The sequence below is a fragment of the Trifolium pratense genome, linkage group LG4 (assembly GCF_020283565.1).
Source record: "Trifolium pratense cultivar HEN17-A07 linkage group LG4, ARS_RC_1.1, whole genome shotgun sequence".
Classification (NCBI taxonomy): Eukaryota; Viridiplantae; Streptophyta; class Magnoliopsida; order Fabales; family Fabaceae; genus Trifolium; species Trifolium pratense.
Window position 1 is genome coordinate 17,816,021 of NC_060062.1, and position 25,082 is coordinate 17,841,102.

Below are 25,082 nucleotides of genomic sequence, written 5' to 3' on the forward strand. Positions count from 1 at the left end.
AAAGAAAGGGAGAAGGAAGAAAAACACGAAAACTGAAGAATGAATTTAAACTAAATTTTAGTCCAAGTTCAGTATTCGATTTTTGTGTTATCCTTCCTTTCCACTTTCTTTCGTTTCAATCAAACGAACTCTAAATAAAATTATTGAAACTTAACTATTCGTATCAATGCACCGGGCAGACAGATTATTATTTAATTATTTCTCAAATCAAGTATGTACTTCATATTGTAAAACAATAATCATCATATGTACAAAAAAAAAACAATAATCATCATAAATAAATGAGAAATATGTGCTTCTAGTTATTTAATTTTCTAATGAGTCATTTAATTTCTTCACTCTTCCTTCTATACATTTTCATGATTTCAATACATTTTTTAGACTTATCATGTGTTTTAGTTTATTATTCTATATTACATCTTCTCCATTAACGCTTAAAAGAAAATAAAAATATTTAAATTATGAAAACACATAACGCCCAAAATAAATTTAAAATATTTGGATTTTAAAACCAATTTCCTATATTTTCAGAAAAATATATTGCTTACAACTAACGCTAAGAAAAAAAGTGTCAAAAAATATTGGACTACCATTACCATTAGCATAATTAGTGTGTGTATGTGTATCCCATTAAATAATTAATTAAGATCCTAAAATCATAAGGCATATATAGGATGAATATGACGGATTAAAACAAACTTCTACTTGGCCCCGTGAATTTTAGTTGTTAGGGATACTGCATTCTATATGTAGGAGTCGAGGCTCGAATCTTGGAAAGTCTACTTATTCACCTTTAAGATATAATTTCTAACCACTAAACTACATGACAAAAAAAAAATTCAACTTTGAATGTTTTTAGATCTGGACCAACAAATGTTTTTACTTTATTTAAGCCAAAATTTGTAGATAGAGTATTGAGCTCGTTCTGACCTATATCAAAAATGATTTTAAAACTAGTTCGGTTTAGTGTTTCTTACTGGAATTTTTTTTTTTAAAATTTACGTTCTTTTATTTAAGTAGAAGAAATCCAGTTCAATGTTCCTCACAGAAAATCATTTTTCAAAATTTCGGTCTTACACTTAAGTTTCAAGAAATGTGACTTGTAGTGATAGACTAAACATGTCACTACAGGTCTAAAATTTGTAGCAAACACTGTCACGTGGGGTGAATTCACGTGTGGTCCGAAAGGGTGAAAAAGAAAGGGTAAAATTGGAATATTAAATGGTTTGTATAATTATAAAGGCGGAAGGGAAAATTTTCATGAAATTGTACCCTAATTGCTCATGACTTGAGGTTAATTTGTTGATTAATAAAATTGATTATTTTGAGTTACTTTATAGGCAAATATTCTACTTGTGAGTTATACTTAGCATGCACTATTAGACACACTTTCAATGCAAACTATTGTATTCTTATTATAAATGTCTTATTTATAATAATTTTTAGTAACAAATTATATGTTACATATAATGTTATAATTATTTAAAAATAGGTTAAATTACATTTTTGGCCTCCTAAATTTCATAAACTTGCGATTTTGGTGTCTGATCAAGTCAACTCACATGTGACCAGTGATCCACATGCCATATCAGCATGTCTTGCCATGTTTGCAATGACTCACATGCCACATCGGTATATATGACACGCCATGTTGACGTGACATGTGAGTCATTAATCTCCACGTGGCAAGACATGATGATGTGAGATGTGAGCTGACTTGGTCAAAATCAGTGGTGGGTTATCATTTTACAAAAAGGGCAAAAGTTATGAGGCAAAAAGTGCTATTTTGAAAATTAAAGGGTCAAAATCGCAAGTTTATAAAAATTAGGAGGTCAAAAGTGCAATTTATCCTTAAAAATATTATTAATATTGCACTATTTCGGTTTTTTTTTTGTTGGTTACCATGATATTGATACGAAGTTTCCACCGCCGTTAACGATAATCTTCGTCGGGGAATCCGTGAGGAACACAAGGTGGGTTCTCTCATTCAACCGAATTTTCTCCATACACATGAGCCAAAAATCAAACCCCTGACCACATACTAACTTGGACCAATTCAATGTTTTATTACATTTTTTCTTCATGATATAATTTATTGAGACCTCTTAATTATTTTCATAAATTTTAGGTGTCTTATAATTTCTTCTAGAACTAAAAAAATAAGTAGTCTAACAACTCTTTTGACATATACCCATATTCGATCACTTGGACATTTTACTTTTGAGATATTATTTTGCCATCTTATCAGTTCTCGCGCGTCCTATGAGTTTCCATTTTTACTCTTATGCCAATTAAGTAGCAGATATTATAAAAATGAAAATTTTTGAGAAAAAACACCCTACATTAGTATACAAAAAATAAATTATCTACATAAATTGAGTAGCAGACGTTATAAAAATAAAATTTTTATTTTGACCATAAAAATTATCTACATAGTTTGTTTCGACCATAGTATCTACATAGTTTTTGACATTTTTACAAAAATAAATAAATTAATCTATGATTCATTATATAGGGACTAAATTTTCTTAAGTAGTATAAAAAGTGAATTTGGTTATTATTTAATTAAGGTGTGGCCAACTCTATTATTTTATAATTTAGAGGTATTTACCTATCAATTAATAAGAACAAACCACATAAGTAGATTTATATGTAGTATTCACAACTAACTTGCAACAAACTTTTATTTCACATGCAAACCCATTTATGTGGTAGGTTCTCATTAGTTGATGGATAAATATCTTCAAATTATAAATGAATAGTTTAGAAAAAACCTTTAATTTAAAGAACACCATAGTTGACACACCAATTATGAAGGGACATGATGATTTTCAAACATTCAAATCCAACATCAGACACCAATTACGGAGTTGTTACCATGTTCGTTGGTTTTTGATTTTTTGTTGTGCTTTCACCACAAGTTTAATCTGGTTCGAGGTTAGTTCTATTTTTCAATTTCATCTCGATCGCAGTTATGAAAAATCGAACCGTGGTCCTCCTTACCAAGGTCGTCAATCACTTGAACATTTGTTAGTTTGTGTTTAGTTATCATTGCTCTCCACACATATTGCTAGTGGTACACTGTACAGCAGTACATGTTACCAAAAGAAGGCCTGTGCATAAAAAGATAAAATAAAATGAAACATAAACATAGGAGTACATGTTTGTCAAAAAAAAAAACATAGGAGTACATACACACTAGATACAATAGTTTCTCGTTAGTATATAACTTTTCGTTGAATAGAATTAATAATATTTTATCTCATGGCATTTTTAAAGTGACTCAAAAATTGTAGTTGATGCTATCTCAGACAAATAGGAATATTTGAATTTAGTATATTGATTTCTCAGATTAAGTCATTACTTTTGTCGAATCCAAATTTTTTGGTCAAGTTTGTCAAACAACAAGCGAATATGATTGCTCATTCTTTAGCGATAACGACTTATTTTATGTCTAGTCGCTGTATTTTTGAGTCGATTCCTCGTTGTATTGAAAACTATTTGATGAATGAAATAAATTAAGTGTGTTTGTCAAAAAAAATTAATAAAAAACCACCTAGCTTATGAGCCTTGAGCTCTAAAATGAGGAAGTGTTACACTATCACAAAAATTTGGTTATTTTTATGGGTCATTCTAAAAAGTGTATCTGAGGTATTTGTTAAATATATTAAAAAGGAAATTAAAGATAAAGTTAAGGCTAGAAAGATAATTTTTTATATTTTTAAAGTATTAAATACATAAGTTTTAAGATAAAAATTCCTTATTAGTATGCTTAACTAATGTCTCTGGACACCATTTAACATTTTCCTATTTTTATTTGATCTCACTGTTACTATGGATTTTGAATGTACTAGGTTCGACTAAGAAGAAAGTCCTACTAGTCGAAGTCGAAAGATGACACTTAGTTAAATTTAACTAAGTTACAAGAATCAACATGCATGCCTTTCGACATGATTTGTGGACTTAGAATATTTCAGGATTGCAAGACTCGATTCGACTCGACAAATTTCAAAGCATTTGCTAAACAACAAGATAAGATCGTCGAATACACGTGTGCATATGGGACACTTAGCAAGACACACGTCGAACAATCTATTATGATTTTTACAGTTATTTCTAGTATACTATAAATAGGAGTTATGTATACGATTTCAGGGTCACAAAATCATTCACAAAATTCCTTAAAAAACTCGAACTATCCATGTTAACTGGAGAAAAGAGTCTCACAAGGCCAATGTACGATTCTGTGTACCATTTCCTTTTTGTTATTCTAGTCGAATGCAATCATTCTTTTCCTTTTCAAGTGGTTTACATTGATGTTTACTTGTATTTATCTCCAATTTTATGTACGATATTACTTTCTGTTGCTTTAAGTCGAATGTGTCTCTTTTTAAGCCTTTATCATTTACTCTACACTTTTACTTTGAAGTGTTCTTTTAATCGAATACATTTACTTTAAAACATGCTTTTACTTTTTAATTAAATTCATCCGACGCTGTCGAATTAAAAAATCAAACTTCATTTATTGCATTCAAATTCATGAACAATGATGAATATTCAAATTTTTTGGGGGAAATACCGCACAAAATATGTCATGGAGTTTACTAGTTGATCCTGCAAATAATTAATTTAAAATTAGCGCTTGTTTATCAAAATTACCGGTAAACATTCACACATGTATTTGATAAAAAGGTAAAATGAGAAAATAATTAAATAATATATATTTTTAAAATATATTTATTTTTATGTAACTGCAATTAAATAAACTGACTAAATATTTATGATTTATATAAATATTTTCTCTCTAAAATTCTACTTTCTGACCGAATAACCAACATGATAGGTTTTCACAAGAATATTAATATAAAATAAAATGAATTAATAATTATAAAATAAACAAAGGAAAAAAGTGTGTAAATGACTAGATCTTACCCCGAAGAAAAGGTGAAACAAACTTCATAATAATCGGGTGTCTCTAACACTGTGTTTGTTTAGGTAGATTTACAAAAGAGAGAAATAAGAAAGAGAGAGATAGCAAAAAAATTAACTATTTCTATGGTTTGGATGAGGAGAGAAATAAGGAAAGAGAGAAATATAATGGTTAATAACTGCCAAAAATAAATCTCTCCATATTAGGAGAGATTTGTGTGACAAGAAGTGAAATAAACAATTTTACAATAATACCCTCATTCAACTAATTTATTTTCTTGTAGAAAAGGGTAAATTTGTTATTTTCTCATTTTTATTAATTTCTCTCTTCTCACTTTTCTATTCATCCAAACCATATAAAATTTCTATCCAATTTCTCTTCTATCTCTCTTATCTCTTATTTCTCTCTTCACTATTTCTCTCTTCCCTATCTTTTGACATCCAAACATAGTATAAGACTCATTTATCAATATAGGGAGATACAACCACCACATGAAGGACTTATCTTTCGTAAAAAATTTAATTAATTCAAAATTTAATTTTATTTAGAAAATTTAAATATATGAAAAATTAATATAACATTAAATGATTGGCTGATGAATACATAACCAACAAAAAAAAAAAACCAAAAATTTGTATAGGAGTGTTCACTATATATAAACAATTCAGAAAATGGATCAAAGAACAAAGGAAAGGTGATAATTTAAGAGATGTTTTTACATCATACAAAAACAACATAGTAATAATAAATAACATTAAATAAAAATCTACACCAACAACATAATCCAGAAAATGAAAGTGATTAATCTAATTAAGCAGCTTTTGCTGATAAACCTGTGAGATAAGTACTAGATAATTGATGCAAGATTTCATTCAGATCTTCCTGATCATCAACCACAAAATCATCATTGTTTCTTTGAGTACCCTTTTCTTGATTTGCATGCACTGATCTTTGCTTTCTCATAGCTTTTCTTCTACGGTCATGATCTTCCATCCTACAACCACCAAATACAGACATAATCAAAATTATAGAAAGATATAATAATAATAATAATTGTTAATTAATTAAATAAACAAGCTATAGTGAGATATTCATAGATCAAAAATTAATTAAATTACTCTTTGGAAAGAGCAAGAGGGTTGGTGATTCCTGAGAGACAGAGAGGAACACCATGAGTAACACGAAGGTTAAACATGTTCTGCATTTTGGTTTGTTTTGGATTTTTTTAGGTAAATGAAAAAAGAATGGTACTATGAATAAAATAAAGGATGAAAAAGAGATTGTAAAGTTTTTTCATTTATTCAGCATTTGCGTGAAGTATCTTTTGTCTTATCCACTCAGCATTTACGGCAAAAGGGGGGGATAAAGTCAAGTTATCATGCAGTAATTTTGGCAAGTGCTAATATCACAAGTTGTATACTAATGAATTTAGAGCCAGGAAATGGTGACCAGTTTAAAGTACGAAAGATTTTAGGATTTTTAGAATATTTATAAAGTTAATTATATTTAGGGATGACAATTTGACTCATACCCAGTGGGTATCCGCAAAAAATACTCATTACGGGTAGGTAAAAACCCACATTTTGGATACGGACACGGGTATGAGTAATTACCCGCAAAAATGAACGGGTATGTGTGCGGGTACGGATACCTTAGTACCCACTCCGCCCATACCCACATAATATATATTTATTTATTTTGTATATATTTTTATATAATAACATATGTATATCAATTTTAAAAAATATAACAACTATTAAATTATTACACATTTTTAATAAAAATGTTTATTTATAATATAATACAAACACAATGTGAATATGTCAACAAAGAAATGAATTTTAACATGAGGTTTATAAATTTTTTGTTTATTATTTTCATGAGTCAACATTAAAATCTTAAAAAAAAAATTAATTATATTAAAACGATATGATATTTTACAATCGATCGATTTATTTTTTGCAAAACTGCGGGTAACGGGGTATGGGTACTTAGGTACCCATAGGGTATGGGGACAAAGATTTTTACCCACGCGGGTATGGGGATTAATACGGGTATTTTTTCAAACTGCGGGTATCGAGATGGGTACTATAGTACCCTACCCATACCCTACCCATTGTCATCCCTATATAATAGGCATGGTAGATTACACCTAACAGAAATTTGATACACGAGAAGTTATAGCAAATTGACTCGAAAGTTTTGAATTACAAACAACGTCACTATTAATATTACCATATCAGATACAAAGATCGAAAAACGAGGAAGAAGTGACGAGTTAATTTTGGGTTCTGATAGAGGTGGAACATATTGAAGCAGAAAGTTGAACATAAAACTTACATTTTGTTATGAATATTATTCGTGGATTTTATATAGGTTATTGGCTTATGTAATTGCACCATTATGTTTATCTATATATAAATATTATGTATCACTATAATGTAACCATAATCCTAGTGTTGAATAATATATAATATTCTTTCTTTCTTTTCTCTCTTTTTCATCTATACTTTGCTCATATTTATATTAGTTTATAACACATTTATCTTTCTCCAAGAGTACAAGTTGTATATTGTCAAAAAATTATTAGAAATTTTAATAATTGTCGATTAGACTATTAAGAAATTTACACTTATGACTTATACTTTTTACAGCTTAAACAGTGATCTAATGAATGACGGTTCAATACTAAATACTTTTAAACTGAACCAAAATCAGTCCAAATTTGAAATTCCAAACCAATTCATGGGAAAGTTTCAATATTTGGCAAATTGGCATAATATTCTTTTTTTTAAGAATAAACATCATCACTATTACGCGTTGCTTCATGAGATTACTAACAATAGTTCACTTCTTTTTAGGATTATGGTTTATGGAAAATAATTCATGGATATTGTAACACTCAAAAATTTAAAAATAATTACTTTATTAGAATATATTGATTTTTAGTATGCTTATGTGTTATTTGATTTGTGGGGTAGGAGTAGCGAAGTAATAAGGGGAATAACTAGATAGATTCTCCTTCGTAATAATGAGATATCTATCGTGTACCATTTACTAATGCATCCCACCTTTTTACTAAGAGCTACACAATCCATTCCTACTAGCCCATTTCTTTTTACTCTCCAGTGTCTTTCTATCTTATACATACATACCCCTTTTTTCCTGCACTTACTTGTATTATACATCAATGACATCATCTTCACCACATTTTCTCCTAATTCTCTATTTTCTCCGCAAGGTCATCATTTTCTCTCATCCCTTTTCTTTGTGTTACAGATATACTTTTCATTATTTATATTCTTTTGGATTAAATAATGTTTACCTCTTCTAATGTGAGCGAATTTTGAATTACCTTTGGTAACATTTTTTTAATCCCCCCTCGTAATATGAAAATTTCATCATTTACCCTCTCAGTGAACAATTTGGACTTCAAATCTTCATTTTTATGACCTGATAAGCTTAGTTGGTATTTTTTATTTTTATTTTTTTTATATTTTTAGCTGGCTTTATATTATTAAAACTGATTTTTATAAAAACAAAAAAACATTTTAAAATGTTAATTTCCATCTTCAACTTCATAACCCATGATTTTCATCTTCAACCCTACTTGTTCCTTCAGTCCTTCTCCTCCATTTCTATTCTTCAGTCAATGATTTTCATCTTCAACCTGATCTCTCAAACTCAAAAATCCAAAAATTCGTAACCTTTCTCTTCATACTCAATTCACTAAACCCACAAATACCCCAACAATTTAAATCCACACTATCCACAAATTCAAAATTTGCATTGTAACCTCCTCCTTCTTCTTCTTCTTCTTCTTCTTCTTCTTCTTCTTCTTCTTCTTCTTCTTCTTCTTCTTCTTCTTTTTTTTGACTAACACGTTGACCAAATACAATTTATATGAAGTCTCAAGCACTAAATTACTATCATATAGTTGTGTTTTTGATATCCTCAATGAGCAAAATAAGGTAAAAGTACATGCATAATATAATACACTTTTGAGCTTGTTAACATTTGAAACATCTAAGAAATAAAAATTAAATTATAAAAGTACAAACATTATATAATACAAATAAAACTATGCGCTTACAAACAATCTTTCTCATACACACAATAACCAGCAACACATGTCATAACTGGAGGTAAAAAATGCTCTGGACAATCATCATCATATTCACAAGGAATGCGAGCTGCATTGTCAAATAAGAAAAACAGTTGTTACTAAAAGGTAATTTTCCATAATTATTATGTATAAGGTAAAATAGAAAATTGTAAATTATGTGAAAATAACATACTTCTACTGATTCCAACAAGAAATAGAGAAAGAGAGATAATCAAAATATAAAAAAACTTGAGAATTTGAGCCATGTTTTCCTTCTTTGCTTATAATCAATAGATTTTTTTATCGCTTTATAAGTACAAATTTCAATCTTTAAACTAAACAATTTTTAAAACTTAGGAGGTGCAAGAAGCCATTTTAAAATTAGAATTAATATTAAATATCTTTAATCAATGTTGCGTGTACCCCTTTAGTTCACTCAATTGATCACCTATCCTTAGTCAAAACCTCACATAAAAATATTGATTGTCATCACTATTGTAAAATAAAAATATTTAGTTTTCTATTTTGTTATTTATAGACGATTCTATAGATTGCTTAAAAAAAAAAGACGATTTTAAATATTTCTATTGTTTCCTTTTATTTTACTTTGTAACTATTTCCCTCTTAATTCAAGGAGAGAATTGATTATATCCTCTCTATTTAAACTAACTTTGAGCAGAGGAATACAATATAACATCAATCACCTATTATTTTTTACATGGCATCAAAGCCCCTGACCTTGGGGGCATTGCTTCCGCATAAACCCTAACCTCCACCATTATAATTTCCTTTGTTTAGATCCAACAAGCAAACAACACTGTTCATCATAAAACACTGTTCACCACGGGTATCGTTCTCACCTCAAACACTGTTCATACCACGAACACTATTCATTCTGCGCAATATTCATCGTGCCAATATGGTACACTTAATAAAAAAGGTCGATTTGAGGCTTGCTGGTTATGTTTTTTATCGGGAAAAGATGAACTGATCGAAGTTGAAAAGATAGGAGGCACAACAAGGAATCTTGGTGGGCCATGCATTCCAAGCTAGTAATTCTGATCAAGAGTAACAACTTTCTTCAACTCAACTTTCCTTCACAATAAATCCGTACAAAAAAAAAAAAAAAACTTTCCTTCACAATAAAACTACTAGATAAGCTGTACAAAATTCTTCAATATCTGACACTTTTAATGTCTTGCTAACTATTTTGTCATAGTATTTGTTTTACTCTTATTTAATGTAACGATTAAACACATTTTAATGAAAGAATCATGTTTAATGCAGCTAATTATTTGTTTATTATATTATGCAAAGATGTTTGGGTAGGATAGGGGTAAGCGAATAGAAGAGCCTAAGAAGAGTAAGAGAATAAGTTTTAACTTTTTAATAATGTGATTAATCGATGAGAGAATTTGTTTTGCCTGGGTTGGTCGAAATCAATGGATTATTATTTGAGAGTTTATTCTTGGATTACTTTTCATAATCTTAAGGTGAAAAGAGGACAAGAAAAATAAAAACTAAAATTTAATAGTTGAGAATGTTTACAAAGAGTGAGAAGCGATTTTCTTCTCAAGCTTAAGGTCAAATTTATAGCCTAAAGGACCATAATCAATTCTGTGAACTTCTGTAGCCATAGGTTATTATTACAAATAATGGGCAATTAAGCAAGAAATGAAGAGATGAAATCCGACAAAATCGGTGTCTGGACCTGCCATGGTTGTCGCACAGAAACACAAGCCATGGCAGGCTCCTCTACGTGCCATTTGATGCTACTTACTACTTGCCTACTGCGATTTTGTCACAACATTACGAGTCGTGGCAGGCTCCGGAGTGTGATATATTCTTGACTTTGAATGTGCTTAGCTTTTAGTGACAATGTTTTGATCTTTTAACTACGACCAAACTTAAATTGCATTGATTTTCCACTTTATTTTTATTAAGAGAGGCTATAAGCTACTACCATAAAACAAATCTTGAACTTTAAGGCACCATAAAATAAAATACATCAAAACCACTTTTTCTGCTTATTTTTCAAGTCATCATCGTGCCACGATGACAAGCTATCGTGCCACGATGGTAAAGATTTTCAGCAGATTTTCTTCAATTTTATCAGTCTTCTCATCGCGCCACGCCCAGACTCATCGTGGGTACGATGGTGCGCTTCTTTATTCCATTTTTGTTCTTTTTTACTGTTTTTTTCACTTTTTTTACTTCTGGTCCTTGTGTCTTCACTTTTTCTGATATTTCCTTGCTTTTGGTCTTTATTTACTACAGAAACTACTCTAATCTACTACTAAAAATGTCATATAATTGGCTGTCATCAGATTCCTACACCAATATGTGGCGCTGGTTTGAGTCCTTCGGACTGCTTTTTTTAATTTTTGTGTTTTGTTTCTTTAAAAACAATAAATTTTATTGTGCAAAGTAAAATACAATATAATTTTTTGATGATCAGTTTAATGCAAGTATTAGTTCAAACTTAATTATTAATTATTTTGAATCACTTGGTACATGTAAATATTATCTTAAAGTATGCATTTTAATTTTTGAATGACCAACTTTTTTTTTACGGGAGCAAACTTATGATATTTCACTTCATCTCTTGTGATCAACTTTGTACTTATTACAACTTCAATTGTTATATATAATATAATTTTAGCATTTAATTTATATGTTATAATTTTTCAGCGACCCACCAAAAAAAAATTGGTTAAAAATGTCTTATAGTAGCTTGTTATAATTATGCTATGACATTTCGTCAAAAAAAAATTATGCTATGACAATGTTATTTGCGATATATTTCCTCCGTCCTAAATTATAAGGGAAAAAACAAAAATCACACTTATTAAGAAAAAGTAAAACATGATAATTTGAAATATGTTTTTGTGGATTTTTCTTGAAATAAGTTGCATGGAAAGATGTAAATGCAATTCTTATTGGTCGTTATTTATTGAGAAAAGAGGAGAGAGAAAATTAAATGCAATTTGCATTAAATTTTATGAGATTAAGGAAAAAAATTCTTGAAAATAGTTTTTCTCTTATAATTTGAGAGAAAAAAAAAACAATTTTTTTTTCTTATAATTTGGGACGAAGGAAATATTCTATAAGAAAATGAAGGCAAAAATACTTGCAAAATATAATAATACACTTTTATCCTTTCTCTTAAAAGTGAAAGGACGATCTATATAAAAAATAATAATTTGAAAGAACGGAGAAACATAAATTTAATTTTGATGTAAATTATAAAAGTATGAATATTATGATATACAAGTAAAATTAATTATACACTCGAAAATGCTCATACTCTTATTTGGGCGGCCAATTTTTCATCTAATTTTTGTAGATTTGAGACTATTCCCTTATGTATTAAACATTTACCAGTTAATGCAATAAGTTTGTTTGATTAAAAATAAATAAAAAATTATACACTAGAAAATAACATGATTATTTTTAAACTAAATTATTGTGCCATAACCTGAACTCACAAAGGTTATCAACACACTTCAAAATTGGAGGTAAATATAGGTCTAGACAATCATCGTCAGTCTTGCAGGAAGTGCGAGCTGCAATGTCAAGAAATAGAAAATTAGAAAATTGGAACCAAAATATAATATTGTATATAAGATAAATTAGAAAATTAAAAAATGGTGTGAAAAATAGCATACTTCTACCAGTTGCAACAAGAAATAGAGAAAGAAAGATTATCAAAGCATAAATAAATATGAAAAATTGAGCCATTTTTTTTCTTCCTCTTTTGCATGTAATGAATAGAACTTGTTTTCGGTTTATAAGTAAAAATTTCATGTTTTGTTAACTTTCAATTTTAAATTTTTATTAGCCCTTAGGGGTTGTAAGAAGTCATAAATAAAATTGAAATTAAGATTAAATGTCTTTAATCAATATGTTTTGTACATATACCTCTTTAGAACTCTCAACCGATCACTAATGTTAGTAAAAATTTACCAATCGTTAGTTGGTTGAAATCACTTAATGCTAGAACCGACTTCAAACCAGATTAAATTGGTGGTGAAAGCTAAAAAAAATAAAAATTCACATAAAAGTTATGGTGATCATCAAAGTTCATTATTTTTTTAATTAAATTTTATTATTTATATATAGAAATATATTTTAGCCTTTCATAATAGGTTGGACAACTGACCTATCTGAGTTTCTAGATTATTCTTGATTGAGGCTCCTTAGTTGACCGCGGTGGATTGCATATTCTCAAAGTTAATCTGGCTCATCTTCACAAACTGGTTGAAAACTTCCTCTAGAGGTGATGATTTTCGTAGCTATTGGGCCTGTTGCGTGCCTTGAGTAGAGTTTTGGTTCCACCTAGGATTCTGATCGTCTCTCCAGCCTGAGTATGGGTAGGTAACCCCATGAATTTGGCTTGCTCTTCCTCTGAAACTCCTTCAGGAATACAATAACCATTCGGATGGTTTTCTTGACAGAAATCACAGGTTTCTTGGATCTTCTTCACTTCGGCTTCTAGTGAGGCCTTCTCCAGCTTCCTTTCAGTAGTTTTATCTCCTTTTGATAAGTAGTTTCTTTGTCAAGTTGCAGCATGCCAGCAGGTTTAGTGGTTCTTTCGTTGCTCATGTTGTATTCATTTTGACACATTTGTTCTATGAGCTCCTTCACTTCTTCCGCTGTCTTGGCATTTATCGATCCTCCAGCTGAGGCGTCAAGGTGCATCATGTGTTGTATGCGCATTCTTTTGGTGAAAATTTGTATTAATTCCATTATATCCGTGCTATGGTTTGGCCTCTCCTAGGGTTTTAGTATCATGCTGCTTGAAGTTTGTTATATCTGCCTTTCTTTTCTAGAACTGGTTATGAGTCAATAATCTTTCCAGAAATTTGTCTTCCATCTCCTTCCACATCTGGATGGTTTCACTGGGCAAGCATTGAAGCAATTCTTTTTCCATACCCGTTAAAGAAAAAGCAAAGAGTCGCAGCTTCTTTTGATCTTCAGTGATTTGGTCTGGCACCTTTTGGATCCGACAGGTCTCAGAGTATTGAGTAAGATGGTCCCATGGATCTCGGTTAGCTCTTCCATCGAACTGGTTTTCAAGAAGTCCTGCTAGAACATTACCCTTGATGTCGAAATTTACAGGGTTGGCTGGTCTGAATTCGACAAATATTTGTTCATGTCGGATCTCTTGCAATAATCTCCCATAGTACGTCTAGGTGGTTCTGCCAGGGCTTGTCTTTGTCTTATAGCCTTTAGTCTCTGTCTCAAGGTTCTTCCTGGTTCCGGATCGTAGTCTACGACTTTCGCACCTGATTCCTGCATGCACTAAAGAAGATACCTTTAGCAGCACAATTAAGGGAGATGGATCACTAGCATCGCTTAAGTACCAAGCCTTATCCTTAGCCAGAATCGTTTGATAGTTTAATTTTTGCAATAACGGATTTTTAAATTTTTTGTTTATTCTTTAAAATTTAGAATTCCTAAACTACGCTAATGATTTTGTAAACACAATCCCCGGAAAACAGCGCCCAAAATTTGATGGTCGTTTCTGCAAGTGCACAGAATCGTTATCAAGTAATAAAGTAGTAAGTTATCGTCTCCACATGGATTATGCCAAAATTACTAGTTTCGCTTAGGAATTTTGAAAGTAAAAGTGTTTTGCATTCACTTTGTTGGTTTTAAGAGAGTTTGACAGTTGGAAGTAAAAAGCAATTTAAATAAATAACAGATAAATAAAGAGCGATTAAAATAAAAGGTTGTGCAAGTAAGGGAGGGATAAGTTGCGGATACAGTGCCTCAAAAGGAACAACAACATAAATAATTTAAATTAGGTAATAATAGTTTTCTTTTGTGGAGCTAAAGGATAAATAAACACTACTTTAACTGTCAAACATGGCGTGTTAAGGGGATGCATTTGGTTTGTTTTAAGGTTGATTTAACTTCGGTATTTAGACACACGTGTTGGATAGATTTCAGTGCCACAACTAACAACAGTGTGCCTATGTAAGGTTTTATGAATTGTCGGCAAAACAGTTCAAGTTGAGGCAATTGAAAAATTTAGATTATTGATAAAGACTAAATTATATTTGAATTTTGATGAAACAATTTTTGTACTGTTTTCCGGTCGAAATTTAATTTCTATTTTTATTTTGAACCTAATTGATTTTTTTTTTCTTTGGGAATGGAAATATAAATTGTTTCAAAATTCAAAATTATTTGATTCCAGATTTTGGGTCAGGTTACAATAATCTTTGTTCAATTTGACACAATGGCTTCATTTAATTAATGAGAATTCAGGTACATTTGACCCAAGAGATTGGGTTACATCTCCAAATGGAGAATAAAGAAACTTGTGTCAAATGAAATCTCAGACTCATATTTTATAGAAAAGGGAAAACAAACCAATAAAGGAGATATGCGGCCAATAAAGACTTCAAATGTCCTTGAACTTATAAATATTGATATTTGTGTGCCATTCTTTGCGGCTGTTTGGAATAGTAAACAATATTTATAATGTTCATAGACGATTTTGTATAAGGCATCATTTATCTCATTCATGAAACAAGAAAGTCATTGGACGTGTTCAATTTTTATTCAGGCTGAAGTTGAGAATCAACTCGACTAAAGAATCAAAAGAGAAAGTATAACCGTGGTGGTAAATATTATGGTAAATTTGGCCATTTAGTTGAACAAAGTCCAATATAATTTTCTATTCCTAGAGGAAGGCGGTATCACCTCACAACACTATGTCAATTTTTTTATGAATGGGGTTGCTGAAAGACAAAATAGGACGCTGAAAGACATGGTAAAAAGTATGATTGCTCATCCTAAATTACCAAAATCACTCTAGGGATAAGCAATTAAAATCTGCAGCATATGTCCTTTTAACGGGGTTCCAACTATAGTTACTACAAAAATTCCTTACAAACTTTGGATAGACAAAAGTCCAGTAGTCTAAAGCATTTGTAAGTTTGGAGTTGTTCAGTTAAAGTAGGGCCTTATAAGCCAAATGAAAATAAATTGGACTTGAGGACCGTAAGTTGCTATTTTTTGGGATGATTTAAAATATTTAGGGGTACAAGTTTTATGGTCCCACAATTAAGTTTGGTTTTTTTAATCAGGAAATGCCGATTCTTTGAGGATGTCGAGTTTGCGGATGGAGATATGGTTATGGACTTTGTTAGGAATATATTGATATTCCCACAAGTATTTAACTCCCCATACAAGAAATTGTTCCAGAAGAACAAACTCTCACACCTCAAGAACATATGTCATTCAGGAGATCCACGAGAGAAAAGAGAAATACAATACTGGATGAATATATTGTATCTCATCGGGAATATGAACATGAGGTTAACATTGAAATGATGGATAATGATCTGATCATCTTTCATAAAGCCATAGAAAGATCAAATTCTCAAAGGTAGATCGATGTCATAGATAAAGTGATTTAAATCCATAAAGAACAATGATATTTGGGATCTTTTTCCATTGCCACAAGGTACGGAACTCATTGGTCTTAAATGAATATTTAAGATCTAGAAGGATTCGAAAGGCAATGTGAAGAAGTAAAAAGTTCGTCTTTTCACAAAATAGATTTAGACATAAAGAAGGCATTGGTGATAAAGAGTTTTTCTTTTCAGTCAAGATGTATCAGACTTCATTCGGCATAATTTTGCACTCGGCAGCAAGAAAATCCATGCTTGGAGAAGAAACCATTGTGGCCAAAGCTGAAACGCAATAATTGTGACATAGTTGCAAAATCAAATTCATCATGAGACCAATTGATGGAACAGTGATACATGAATCCAATTGTCTCACGTGGTTGTAATTGTAATAGCTTTGTAAAACCACTTGATGATGACTTGTCTAACGCCTAAACACAATTGCATATTAAGAAATACATTTTTAGATTTGTTGAAAAAATATCATTTTTTCCGTGTATCCATAAATATTTGAAAGTACTTAAAAGTGGACGGACAAATTTTTTTACGAAATTTTTTTACGAAATTTTTTATGCTCGTAATTATCAATATCAATCTTCCTGTCATGGACAATTTTCTCCCACCCAACAACATCAAAATGTTAGTCTTTTACCTCGTTTTCAAAACGAGGAATTCCACTGGTTGAAGCGGCGGTGAGTTTTGACATGATGAACCACGTTGTTAGGAAAAACCTTAGATGACTATTAAAGAGGTCCAACATAATTAGGATGTCCAAATTTTCCCCGGATGTTTTTTACGCTCTTATTTATCGAGAAAAAAGAAATTTTTTCTAAAATTTCATACTCCATACTTCACAAAAATAATACCATGTAAAGAATATAATACCATTTAAAGAATATATGCAACACTTTCTCAAAAAGAAAGAGAGTACAATGTAGGTTTTTGAGGTAAAAATACAAAAAACAATAAAGAAAAAAAAAACTACCATAAAGTTCTTACAACAACAAAGTTGGTATCTTTCTAATTATTGATTTCTTTGTTTATGTTGTTTATTTTGTTATCAATGGCTGTAGCATCTTTTTTGTTGGCATTTCATCTTCCATTTGTTGCGGTGAATTTACAACTTGTAGTTGGCTTCCTTAATACATAGATGATCGGCCTTTAAAAAAAAAAAGTTGAATGAATAATACACTCTATAATAAAATCACTACAACAATAAAATTGAATGAACAATAAAAATCAAGATGATTACAAAAAAAAAAAATCGTAATACCATAGTAGCCATTGGAATGCACAAAAATAAGGAACCTTAAGCTATATATAAGGCCTTGTGCTCACTTTAAACTTGTAGTTGTGCTCATTTTGTAATTTATATATATATATATTATATATGAGCACTTGGAAGATGATTAGAGTCTACAAAAAGTGTCAACCTAGTTGGGATGCTTTCTAGGCTCTTTAATGTCATTATGTTTTTGGTTCACCTAAAAAAATAAGGACCGAGATGTGAAATATTTGATGTCTTAACCATATACTTCCTCTTGCCTCATATGTAAGCAAAATTAACTTTTTTAGATTTATTGAAAAGTGATGTATTTGGTCTATATTTTAGACTAAATACATTAATTTTATAATAAATCTAAAAAAATTACTTTTACTTACGTATGAAACCGGAGGGAGTATACTATAGGGTGAGGTTTTTAAATTTTAATAGATTCTAGCAAGGGGTAAGCCATTAAATGGAGACCACCATAGTTTTTTTTTTTTTTTTGGTTTATTTTATGGAGAATGTTAACTTGTGCTCTTAAGGCACATGTTAAGGAAACAAAAATAGAAATTATTAAATGCTAATTTGTGCATTTTGACTTTTGAAGCATTAAATTTCTTGTATCATTAAATGATGAATTTCTATTTTGGTATATCTTAACATGTGCCCTTAGGGCACATGTTAACAAGACCCTTATTTTATAGCATACACTAATGTGGATTGTCTATTAATTACCTCGAAAGAGGACATTTGTTACTTTGGTTACCGCACTTTGAGATTTGTTTTTAAAATGATTTTTCATAGTAAAGGTAAAAGATTGGATTTTTTAATTATATTTTTGTGATGAAAATCTATAATCTTAGAATATTTTATATTATCGTATCCTCATAAAACCAAACCAAATCACTTTCCAACAAATACTACTTGTTAAGAAGTCTCACATCAGTCGTGAGATGGGCTTGACAAAATGTTTATAAGCAAGTGGCAATCTTCACCTTACAAACCGGTTTTATAAGGATGAATTAGGTCCAATACTCATTTCTAAAATGGTATCAGAGCCTCTACCCGATCCGTTGGGCCACCTGTTATCAGGTTTCCGCTATCGGGCCACCCACCATTTATATCCACGCACCAAGCCCAATTGTGCTGGGCGTGAGGAGGTGTGTTAAGAAGTCCCACATCGGTTGTGAGATGACCTTGACAAGTGTTTATAAGCAAGTGACAACCCTCACCTTACAAGCCAGTTTTGTAAAGATGAGTTAGATCCAATACTCATTTCTAAGACTACTTTTTCTAACCAAACATATCAATATAGAAAAACTATACTTCATATATTTCTTTTAAGGCCACTATACGTCATATATTCACAAGTAATTGTGAGATCAATATTTTTTTATTACGATGATATAATTGTGAATTTGCAGCCTATTAGATCTCTTCTCGTTGTTTCAAAGAAAAAAAATCTCTTCTTGTGGATGGGGTTATAAGACAAAAATAGCTATAATTATGCAATGACAATTTTTTTTTTGTACATTATTGTAATTTTTTTTTTGAATGGCATTTTACATTCTATGACTAAACGAAGGTAAGAATACTGCATAATAATAATAATAATAATAATAATAATAATAATAATAATAATAATAATAATTTTTGAGCTTATCATAAAAATTGATAGGCATATAAACTAAATTTTGACCTAAATTATAAAAATAAACAAACATTATGACATAAAAATAAAATTATATGCTTAGTAGAAAAACAACTTACAAAAATTATCAATGCACTTGTTATATAGAGGGTATTTCAAATATGGACAATCAGAGTCAAGAACACAGGGAATTTTTTCTGCAATGTTAAATATGAAAAAGGAATGTTACTAAAAGGTCATACAATATTATATATATGATAAATTACAAAGTGGTGTGAAAAATGATATACCACCATGGGTTACAACAAGAAATAGAGAAAGAAAGATAATGAAAGCAAAAACAAGCATGGGAATCCGATCCATATTTCTTCTCCTTTAGCCGTAATAAATAAATAAAAACTTGATCCATTTATAAGTAATTTTTTTAAGCTTATTAACTTCTATTAAATTTATTTTAGCACTTAGGATGTACAAGAAGCCATTTATAAAATTGGAATTAATGAACCCCCAGGGGTTGGTCAGGAGATGTAGGCTTTGGTAGGATGCTCGCGGTTCGTTTGGATTGATTTTGAGGTAAAAATTTATCCGATTTAAAAATAAATTTATTCGCGGTTTGGTTCGGTTTTAGATGATAAACAACAAAAATTTGATCAGATCCGATCCAATTTTAAGCGATTTAATTTGGACCGATTTTTGGATATCCAGATTATAAATTGTAATTTTTTTTAATAAATATTAATATTATAAAAAACACTAAAAAATAATAGTTTGACTTTTTTCACAAAATAAACATTAAGTTCGATCTAAAATATAACATATAAAGTCACTATGTTTAGTCTAGTGGTGAGGGGTTTGGGTAATACGCTATAGGTCTTCGGTTCGATCTCCGGCTCATTGTAAGTCAAAAAAATAAAATATAACATATAATATATTAAAAGTTAATATTTTAGAATGTCAATTATAAATAATATTTGAAACATATCATAAGGTAAAAAATAGATTAATTTAAACTAACAAATAGTATTAACAAAATTTAAAACGAAGAAAAAATAGATTAATGAAATATATATTCATACCAATAAAAAGATAAATATATATATTAAAATATATGTGTGCGGTTTGGTTCGGTTTGGATCGGCTTTGAAAAATCAATCTGAAATTCGATCCGATTCGATCCAGCGGTTTTCACAAAAGAACATCCAAACACATCCAAAAATATTCGGTTTTTTGCGGTTTTCGATTTTTTTGGATCGGTTGCGGTTTTTATTTGGATTGGTTTGGATTTGAGCACTCCTAGGCTTTGGGACCTCAGAGTATATTCCTGTTAAGGTGTCTCGTTTGAATCTTCTTTGTACCATTTTTTTGTTGAGCCAATCCTTATATATAGAGCTTTCCAATGACTTCACTTGGGATCCTTCCTAGTGAAAAATGGGGCTGGTCCCTTAAATTAGTCGATCCTTAGGTTAGATACCAAGTTTCCAAAAATTAAATAAATTGGAAATAATGTTATCTATGCAATGTGTTTTTTTTTAATCTGTTTAGCGCACTGAATATTTTATTTTTTTATTGAACTTAATTAAAAAAAAAAATTCTCTTTAGCCTTTCGTAAAAGATACACGTAAAAAGAAAGGAAAAAAAAATCCTTTTGAAATAGATTGGAAAAATCTCAAACGAGAACCAGTAGTTCTGAATCATGAAAAACAAATAGTTGTAGAAATAAGTCATTGAAGAGGTGTCTTGTAGTTGATTTTTATATTATTATTATAATAGGATAGGATTATCTATCAACAATTATAAACAAATATAATATGGAAAAGGCTAACTAGTGTCTCTGAGGCACTGGTTAAGGAGCTAAATAAAATATAAATGTATTGAAAATTATGTAGTCTACTTTTTATAAGTATTAAAAATGTTCTTTTCAATGCAAAAATTACTCCTTTTGGTATCCTTAACTAGTTTCCCGAAGGACCGGTTAACATGACCCATATAATATTCATGTGAGGTAAGAAGAAAATTAAGATTCATTTCGTTCAATTTAAATGCAATATGAAATGGGAATTCAGTATGAAAGTTGAATGGAAAATTTTACAAATTTGGAGTTGTCTCAAAATTCTTTTTTTTTTTTTTTGTGTGGACAAATTCTAATAAAAAAAGTGTATGATATTGGAGTGTAAGGAATACGTGATAAAAAATGTAAAGTATATTTTTTTTTTTAGCCAAAAAAGAGTAGTAGTAAAGTGCTACTACCTCAAACCGTATATAAATGACTTGAAAAGTGAATGAATTTAAAAGTAAATAATAGGAAAATAAATTATAGAAATATAAATGCAAGTAAATTACATAAATGTGAATGACTTTAAAATAAATTTGACAAAAATTAAAATGGCGTACTTAATCAAATGCAGAGAATCAACAATCTTTTGAGAATTAGATGTGTGATTTCTAAAATATATTAAGCATCACTTATTAGTTATTACAATGCCTTCCACTCCTACTTATAGAGATGTCAAAAAGGGTCGGACTATCGGGCCGGCTATTAGCCCTATCCTTTTACACGGGACGGACTTCATAAAAAGGAGGTCGGACCTTATCGGGCCAGGCTTTTTCATGGGCCGTCATGGGCCAGCCCACAGGCTTTTGGGCCGACCCCTTAAAGAATTAAAAAAATTATTTATAATTTTTTTTATAATTTTTTTATTGTTATATTTTGGTCCTATTTTTATGCATAAATTCATATATAATTTTTTTTTATTATTTTTGTTGTTTTATTGTTATTATTTGTGTTTTGTTCCTATCTATAATCTGTTTTATTCCTATTTTTAAGCATATCATTTTTTTTTGTGCAATAGCAACGAAGCATATAAAACTTGGAATATGGTTATTTTAAGTCTATCATCTTTTTATTGTATTTATTTTATATTCTTTCTATATTTTTGTCTTTTTTTTACTTAAATTACAATGGATGAATGAAAGATATAATACTTGGAATTTTTTTTTGGGTAGTAATAATAATAATAATATGACAAAAAACTTATTGGATTAGAATGAGATTATTTGTTAGAGATTTGTTTGTTTGTTTGACGAGGATAAAGAGAAAGATATTGTTGTTTGAGAGATTATGTGAGAAAATATAGGGATACGAATTACTTTCTTGAAGATTTAGTTGAGAAATATAACATAAATTTAGTAGAATATGTTTTTTTTTCAAAAAAAAAATAATATGAAAAATAGTGGGCAGACCCATCGGCCATGTAGGCTTTTGCTTATCGGTCTGGGCTAAGCGGGCCGGGTTGGACCGGCCCCTTTATTTGATCGGGCCCCTCCAGGCCGGGCCAGGCCGGACCGGGCCGGCCCCTTTGACAGCTCTACCTACTTATATGAAAAACATTTATAAGTGGTGACATGCATGTTTGCCACGTGTCCTAAACTAACAATAGTCGTTGATACTACTTGATACACAAGGCTGCCTTCTTATCCACATACTCCCTCCGTCCCAAAATATAAACAAAAGTGAGTCAAAGAAACTTGATGTATTTGGTTAAAGATTTAGACTAAACACATCCACTTTTTTTGACCAACTTTTGCTTATATTTTGTGAAGATGAAGTATGTGTATAGAGCAAAATGATGCTCTAGACAATATATCATTCCTTTAGTGTTCTGATGATAACAAATACTTAACTTAATAATAAAAGGAACAATTTATCTAACCGTGTGTTTCAATGTGTAGGTATAAGAAATGATCTAAAAAGCATTATTCTTATGATCCTCTACGCAATAGGATTTTGGATAAAGTAGAAGAAAAAAGTCAAGGTTAAGAGTAAGTTCATCCTCTATGCACAATAGCAAGACTTCAACAAAAAGACAAAGGACATAGATGATATGGATCATGATCCTCTATACTGAAGACTACCACAAAAAGGACAAACGACATAGTGTTCATCATTTGAAAAAAACACTGAAGACTACATGAGATTATTATGTCCGTCCAGAACTACTCAACAATCATTTGTGGTACACATGATCATCTCATCCCCTGGACAACATATAAGACAAAAACGTCAAAGTTAACATTTCATCATCCTTTGGATAATTGTTGGACTTTCATCCTCTGTTCCAACTCATCTATATTCTAGCAGAAGAATTCAAAGAGAATGAAAACATTTGATGATTAAAGAAATGATCATACATAAGAGAATGTTTTTTTCTAGAGGTCATATCACCCAAATCATGGATAGTACAAGAGCTTGATCCAATGACAATGACGCATGCGCCAGCATCACACAACGATAAATATAGTACAAGGTATTCAGCCTCTTCATCAACAATTGTACTATCAACAATAACAGCTATTACAACGACTCATTCTCTATTTGTCTATAAATAAAAGAGTTATTTTTAATATTCATGCATGGCAGCAATGCACAATGGTGGATATATGTGTGAGTAAGATATGTGTGAAGAATACACATACACTGAGTGAATGGAAATCACCGGTGAACTCATCAAACTGGTCATTTGTGTAATCCTTATAAAAGTGCTTCCATCCTCTGCACCCAAAACTTCAATACACCAAGAACTGTGCAATCATGATAACTAAACAGGTGAGCTTCATGATCTTTTATGCAAATGGAAATGCACCAAAGTGCTGAACCAAAATGGGTTTAAGAACAATAGCCTCTAATTTTTATGTTTTAATGATAATAATATTTGCAAGAACAATTTGATACACACACTACAAGAAAAGTTGTGTATACCCAGGGTGTTTTTACCCACGGCCATTTTCCGTGGGTATTAGCCATCGAAAAGGTAAAAATAAGAAATCACTTGTTTCCCTCTCACATTTTCAAAGGAAAGTGTTGCATCCACTAAAAAATGGGGTTAGCGCGAAAAAAAATTTGGTTACTGATGGATAATTTTCGCAAGTGAACGAATTACCACGTAGTAATAAAAATATCGATCCACAGGGATTGTGTGATTAAACTAGTCGAATAGTGCTCATAAACATTATGCAAGAAATACACATAAATTGGGGGTATGTTGAGTGATGAATTGTTAGAAAACGTGCTTTGATATAATGGAAAAGCGAGGTAGAATCATCGGAATCGCCTAGTCTATAGCTAAACCACATGCAATCTACTATATCATAGGAATCTACTCAAGTGTTCACAACTAGATCGACAAATTAGTGAATCGCAATCTCTTGTCAAAATCCACTCTATTCGTTGTCGATACTCCCCCGATCTCTCGGGCGGAAGCTACCTACAACGAATGATATTAACGCGCGTCAATCGTTCGCTACACTCTATGTCTCAATCTCTCGACCGGAAACACTCGAGTGCTCAATGCAATTCAGTTCAGAAATTAAATCAATACTCTCGCACGTGACTTAACTCAAAATCATTACAACACTAATGAAGGATCATAAAGCATTAAGCATCGAATTGCATTAAATCAACACTATGAACAGAGTAGATCCTTACACATATAGCAGATTACAACTGATCCATCTACATCCTAGACTATCCTAGATCCTACCTCCAAAGAAGCTTAGCTCCTCATCTCCCTTCGTTCGCGTCCTAGCTTCAACGTCATGGCTTGTGAATCCATGCTATCGATGTGCTTGGAGCTATCCTCTGGAGTCTTGAATCCCAATCTTGAAGTTTCCAAACCCAGAATGTAGACCAAATTTGCAGAATTTTCCAA

General features: G+C 30.7%; 1 protein-coding gene and 1 long non-coding RNA gene across 2 annotated transcripts; both read right to left on the bottom strand.

Annotated features, from left to right (window-relative positions):
* Window positions 1–5,490: 5,490 nt before the first annotated feature.
* Window positions 5,491–6,327, bottom strand: LOC123919994. The gene is made up of 2 exons (XM_045972063.1): window positions 6,049–6,327; window positions 5,491–5,924 (listed from the first exon to the last, which is right to left on the bottom strand). Exons 1-2 carry the CDS (start codon window positions 6,132–6,134, stop codon window positions 5,741–5,743), a joined length of 270 nt encoding a protein of 89 aa, XP_045828019.1. The 5' UTR covers window positions 6,135–6,327; the 3' UTR covers window positions 5,491–5,740.
* Window positions 6,328–8,888: 2,561 nt separating this feature from the next.
* LOC123919995 lies at window positions 8,889–9,385 on the bottom strand. Its single transcript, XR_006813376.1, has 2 exons — window positions 9,229–9,385; window positions 8,889–9,123 (listed from the first exon to the last, which is right to left on the bottom strand). It is a non-coding gene; the product is annotated as an uncharacterized LOC123919995 (long non-coding RNA).
* Window positions 9,386–25,082: the final 15,697 nt, after the last annotated feature.

Coding starts and splice junctions, on each gene's coding strand:
- LOC123919994 (XM_045972063.1), bottom strand. CDS start 6,134: ATGCAGAACATGTTTAACCTTCGTGTTACTCATGGTGTTCCTCTCTGT. Junction 5,925..6,048: donor CCTCTTGCTCTTTCCAAAGA/GTAATTTAATTA, acceptor TGGTGGTTGTAG/GATGGAAGATCATGACCGTA.